This window comes from Oncorhynchus clarkii, chromosome 13, assembly GCF_045791955.1.
Source record: "Oncorhynchus clarkii lewisi isolate Uvic-CL-2024 chromosome 13, UVic_Ocla_1.0, whole genome shotgun sequence".
Taxonomy (NCBI): Eukaryota; Metazoa; Chordata; class Actinopteri; order Salmoniformes; family Salmonidae; genus Oncorhynchus; species Oncorhynchus clarkii.
This window is the reverse complement of record NC_092159.1, coordinates 7916523-7922522: the sequence shown is the minus strand read 5'-3', so window position 1 is coordinate 7922522 and position 6000 is coordinate 7916523. Positions and strand designations below refer to the sequence as shown.

Sequence of the window (6000 nt, the reverse complement as noted above, 5' to 3'; positions counted from 1 at the left end):
ACTTTTCATTTGACATCTAATTTGACATGCTCCTATGAACTTCACATGTTGGTGCTCATGGGTCCTTTTACATGGAAATGACCTGGTGCTCATGGGTCCTTTTACATGGAAATGACCTGGTGCTCATGGGTCCTTTTACATGGAAATGACCTGGTGCTCATGGGTCCTTTTACATAGAAATGACCTGGTGGTGCTCATGGGTCCTTTTACATGGAAATGACCTGGTGCTCATGGGTCCTTTTACATAGAAATGACCTGGTGCTCATGGGTCATTTTACATGGAAATGACCTGGTGCTCATGGGTCCGAATAAATTATTGACGGATTGCAGAAGGATGATATTTCGCAATTGGTGTGAAAGGCATCATAGACATGACAGGCTCGTATTTTTCTTTTTGGTCCGAATTATTAGGACAAAAAATGGACTTGGTGAGAAAAATGCCTTAACCCCATATCTGTTCATATTCCCACAGGAGAGATCTCCAACCCAGGTTCAGACAGTGAGCCCAGTTCCACAGCATCAGGAAACCATAAACAACACAGACGGAGGAACTCAAGACAGAAACATCACCACTGCATGGACTGCTTCACTAGTTTCTATGATCCAGAGGAGTTGAAAAGGCACACTTGTAGACCCCACCCCTGCTCAGATTGCAGAGACAGTTCTATTTGTCCAATTCACCTCAAATCAAAACCGACAAAAAAAAGAAAGACACACCCATGTGGTCAATGTGGAAAGAGTTTTCAGACCCCAAGCAAACTAAACATACACCAGCGAACTCACACAGGGGAGAAACCTTTCCATTGCTCTGTTTGTGGGAAGAGTTTTTCTCTTTCACAGAACTTAAATAGACACCAAATAACTCACACGGGAAAGAAGCCTTTCCTCTGCTCTCAGTGTGGGAAGAGTTTCAGTCATTCATCAACTCTGAAGACACACCAGCTAATTCACACAGGAGAGAAGCATCACCACTGCTCTCAGTGTGGGAAGGGTTTCAGTCGGGCAGGAGACCTAACGAGACACCAGTTCACTCACACAGGAAATAAACTTTTCCACTGCTCTCAGTGTGGGAATGGTTTCAGTCGAGTAGCAGCCCTGAAGGTACACCAGCAAACACACACCGGAGAGAAGCCTTACCACTGCTCTGTTTGCGGGATGAGTTTTTCCCTTTTACAGACCCTAAATAGACACCAGCTTACACACACACGAGAGAAGCCTAATCACTGCTCTGAGTATGGGAAAGGTTTCGGACACTCATCAAATCTAACGACATATCTGTTAAAGTGAGTTCTGCTGCTTTTTATTATGGGAATAGGACCCGCTCCCCCAAATAGGACAGGGGTTCTGGCATTAACGTCCACACAACTTGTCTCTGGTCATCTGGATCACTGTTCAGCGGTTACCTAACCTATTGTTTTACCACTTCAACCCTGGGTAACATCTTATAAACCTTGAGTATCATGTAATAAACACTGAATGTCTAATAAATGATGGTAATCATCAATAGGTAGATATTTGTGGAGGTGAAGGAAGAATGGGTGACAACCTTTTAACTTGGGTGTCATGTTAACACTGTAGCTATATTATGAAATAAAAATGATAGTGGTGAAAGTAGAGGATTCAAAGTCATGTGTTGGAGTTTGAGTATTGTAGTACGTTGATATTATGGGGTATTGTGTGTAGATTGATGAGGAAGATAAATAGTTAGATTCATTTTAGAATAAGGCTGTAACAAAATGTGGAAAAAGTCCAGGGATATGAATACTTTCTGAATGCACTTTAAGGTGGTATTTGGGCTTCATTTTTCCAGATTTTATTTTTAATCACATGATTTTTGTAAAAGTTATGCAGTCGACCATAATGCAACGCACTTTGAAAGGTGGTGACCCGAGGAGGACTTTACAAAAGTGATCCGCTTGATCTTGCCCAGTGACTGGAGTCAGGAACGTGTGCACGTGCATGCAATTTGAATGCATTTCAATGAATGGGAATGGAGCTGCTGCATTCAATTACTTGACGATTACTTGAATAATTAGGGGTTCTCTGTAGTCTTTTTTTTATGCTCAAATGACTGAGGCATAGATTGTTAACTGTTTATTCTAATTTGGCACACAAAAACTTGAGGCCATGAGTAGCTTGGTCAATAATAATGGCACTGATTGGCCTATAGGTGGCGCTGTTATAAGCAGCCTCATATAAACCCTCATATTCTTCTCTCCATTTGACCAAGAGACTTGAAACTTTGTATGAATATTTCTTTCCTCGTGCTGAACACATTTGCCTCAGGGACCCACAAGGTTTGTCAGGATAGATTTCCCTCTATCTTGGACATTTCTGAAAAACCTCTCATGAACCATAAGTCCAAATAACACCCAAACCATTAACTTAGTTTGAGAAAAGCTAAGGGATTGGTTAAGAGACAGCTGAGTTATTGATAAATCAGATTTTACTTGTCCACTTAAGTCCTTTGTAAATCCACTCCACAATGGCTATAATGGAAACAAAGCCATTACTATGATGAACATTGTTAACTTTGGCATTGATATCTTAAGCAATTAAGGAAACCATTAACAATTCACTTTGACTATGTAATGCTAATAATTAAAATCAATCATACAAAATATTATTCTCATGGGCTAAAAGTCAAATTCACTCCAAATGTGGTCCTTGGACTAATCACAATTGTCCCTAAAGAGTTTGAGAAAACAACATTTATGCATTCAAATATAGCCACACTAAATGCTAAAAATACTTAAAAAATCTTGTCATGAACCATAGAACCAAATATGGAATGTGTATCCATGGTACATGTCTTAACTTAGTTTGAGAAACGTTTAGGGATTGGTCAAAAGATGGCTCAGTTAATTAGATTTTACGTTTCTATTTAAACCTCCGTAAATCCAGTGTTTGGTTTTCATAGTAATGTAGTAATTAATTTTTTTTCTGTCAATGACATTCACCTTGATGTGATGGGTGTGAAGCCAAATCCAAACTGGCCTCCCTTGACACTTTGTTTTGGTTCGCCAGGACCATTCACAGTTGAGCTCACTCAAGTTTAATTCGAAGCTGATTGGCTATTATTATATAATGTTTTAATCAAGGGAGGCCAAATCCTTGCTGGTTTCCCTTGCATTCAATGCTACAGGCGTCAACAATAATCATACCATTTTTGACCAGAGAGAATCAGATAGATGGTCAACACATAGGGACGGGGGGTGCTCGCTCAGGTATTTTCTCTGGTGAGATACATTCAGCCTCTTGGGGCGGCAGGGTAGCCTAGTGGTTAGAACGTTCGACTAGCAACCTTCAAGTTCAAATCCCCGAGCTGACAAGGTACAAATATGTCGTTCTGCCCCTGAACAGACAGTTAACCCACTGTTCCTAGGCCGTCATTGAAAATTAGAATTTGTTCTTAACTGACTTGCCTAGTTAAATAAAGGTAAAATAAATTTTAAAAATTATGACTTGAAAGAAAATGATGAAATATAGATAAAGTTATATTTAAAAAAATCCTGTCTTCCCTTGGCATCCATGAATACACCCCTGGGCATCCATGAATACGAGGCCTCTCAGCCTCGTCGGATGAGTCCCCGGTGTCTGTAGCCTCGTCGGATGAGTCCCCGGTGTCTGTAGCCTCGTCGGATGAGTCCCCGGTGCCTGTAGCCTCATCGGATGAGTCCCCGGTGTCTGTAGCCTCGTCGGATGTGTCCCCTGTGTCTGTAGCCTCGTCGAATGTGTCCCCTGTGTCTAGCCTCGTCGAATGTGTCCCCTGTGTCTGTAGCCTCGGGGGACACAAAACTTACAATTAGAGCATGTACTGGTCAACAATTGGAGTTGCACTCACATGCTGGGAGAAAAAAAAAAAGTGTCTTTAATAGTGCTATAGAGAGCGTTGTATGAGTTGAGCTCTTGGTAGCCTGGCACGGTTGTCTGTGGCTGGTTGCTTGGTGGTCTCGCGTTGTGCCGGGCCTGCTGGGTTTCAGTGTTGGGTGAAGCCTCTCGCAGTTGCGTCGGGCATGTCCCCGTGTCAACAGGCGAACAGCGTAGAGAAGCACCGCACAGCAGTAACAAGGTAGACGTCCGTTGGTTGAGATGTCCCCAGTCCAAATCCTGCTGAAGGTAAGTTCCAGTTCCTTTAATTAACTCTAGTTCTGGGGGTGTATTTAGCAATTAGTTTGGGGAGGGAGAAGGTGATGTCTAGCTCCATGGAGGATGACCTGTCCAGCTCCGGGACTGACCTTTCTAGCTCCAAGGAGATCAGAGCCGTCTGCATCCCCCCCAACGACCTACTGGAGTAACAGGTTAATCTTGAGGTCAATGACACCCGTTTTAAAATCCTATCCGAAATATGGCACCCTATGCAGGGCAATGTCCTGCATTTACTGCCCTGGGATCTCCTTAGACCAGAGGGAAAGTGCCCTTTACTTGGCCCTCCAACACAACTTCCAGCAGCATTTGGTCTCCCATCCAGGGACAGACCAAAACTGATCCTGCTTAGCTTCATAGGCAAGCCAGCAGTGATACAGGGCAGGACCAGTGGGACTTACCTGATTCAGACCCGCCCCCTTGGTTACGATCAGCACAATGACGTTGCCAAAGGCTACAGCCAGCAGCACTGACTTCAGGTTAGGTGGGGCCTGTAATGAACATAGACATATTGTTTAGAATTTGTAGGGAAGAGCAGGGACATTAGTACAGATCACACAGCTCTGGGGGATCAGAAAATGTCTCTCCTTTTAATTCCAAATAATTAACCCTAGCCTTGTATACCCCTAGCCTTGTATACCCCTAGCCTTGTATACCCCTAGCCTTGTATACCCCTAGCCTTGTATACCCCTAGCCTTGTATACCCCTAGCCTTGTATACCCCTAGCCTTGTATACCCAAGGCACTTCATGTATACTGAACAAAAATATTAACCCAACGGGTAGTGTTGGTCCCATGTTTCATGAGCTGAAATAAGAGCTTATTTCTCTCAAAGTTTGTGAACAAATTTGTTTACATCCCTGTAAGTGAGCATTTCTCTTTTGTCAAGATAATCCATCCACCTGACAGGTGTAGCATATCAATAATGATGATGATCATTACACAGGTGCACCTTGTGCTGATGACAATAAAAGGCCACTAAAATGTGCAGTTACGTCACACAACGGCACAGATGTCTCAAGTTTTTAGGGTAGCGTGCAATTGACATGCCGACTGCAGGAATGTACATCAGAGCTATGGCCAGAGACGCCGCTTCCAACGTCGTTTTAGTGAATTTGGCAGCACGTCCATCCGCCCTCAAAACCGCAGACCATGTGTAATCACACCAGTGCAGGACCTCCACATCCGGCATCTTCATCTGTGGCATGGTTTGAGACCAGCCACCCTGACAGCTGATGAAACTTTGGGTTAGAAATGGTCTTAGGGAAGCTCATAGGCTTGTCGTCTTCACCAGGGTCTTGACCTGAACTGCAATTCAGCGTCATACAGACTTCAGTGGGAAAATGCTCACCTTCGATGGCCACTGGCACGCTGAAGAAGTGTGATCTTCACGGATGAATCCCGGTTTCAACTGTACCGGGCAGATAGATGGCGTCATGTGGGTGAGTGGTTTGCTGATGTCAACGTTGTGAACAGAGTGCCCCATGGTGGCGTTATGGTATGGGCAGGCATAAGCTACAGACAACATACACAATTGCATTTTAGCGATGGCTATTTGAATGCACAGAGATCCCGTGGCCCATTGTCATGCCATTCATTCGTCGCCATCACCTCATGTTTAAGCATGATAATGCACGGGCCCATGTCACAAGGATCTGTACAACATTTCCTGGAAGCTGAAAATGTCCCAGTTCTTCCATAGCCTGCATACTCACCAGCCATGTCACCCATCTAATTGATACAAAGAATTAATGGGCTACATTTATCACTCAAACAAAGTGTTATGAGTGAGTGCACCAAAAACATATTTCCAGGGTGTATATGCATCCTCTTCTCAGTGCAGCCTCTTGCAACA

General features: G+C 43.6%; 1 protein-coding gene across 1 annotated transcript; it reads left to right on the top strand.

Annotated features, from left to right (window-relative positions):
* The first annotated feature begins 298 nt into the window (after positions 1-298).
* Positions 299-1590, top strand: LOC139424218 (zinc finger protein 79-like). The gene is made up of 2 exons (XM_071175897.1): positions 299-302; positions 473-1590. The coding sequence occupies exons 1-2, from the start codon at positions 299-301 to the stop codon at positions 1285-1287; spliced, it is 819 nt and encodes a 272-aa protein (XP_071031998.1). The 3' UTR covers positions 1288-1590.
* Positions 1591-6000: the final 4410 nt, after the last annotated feature.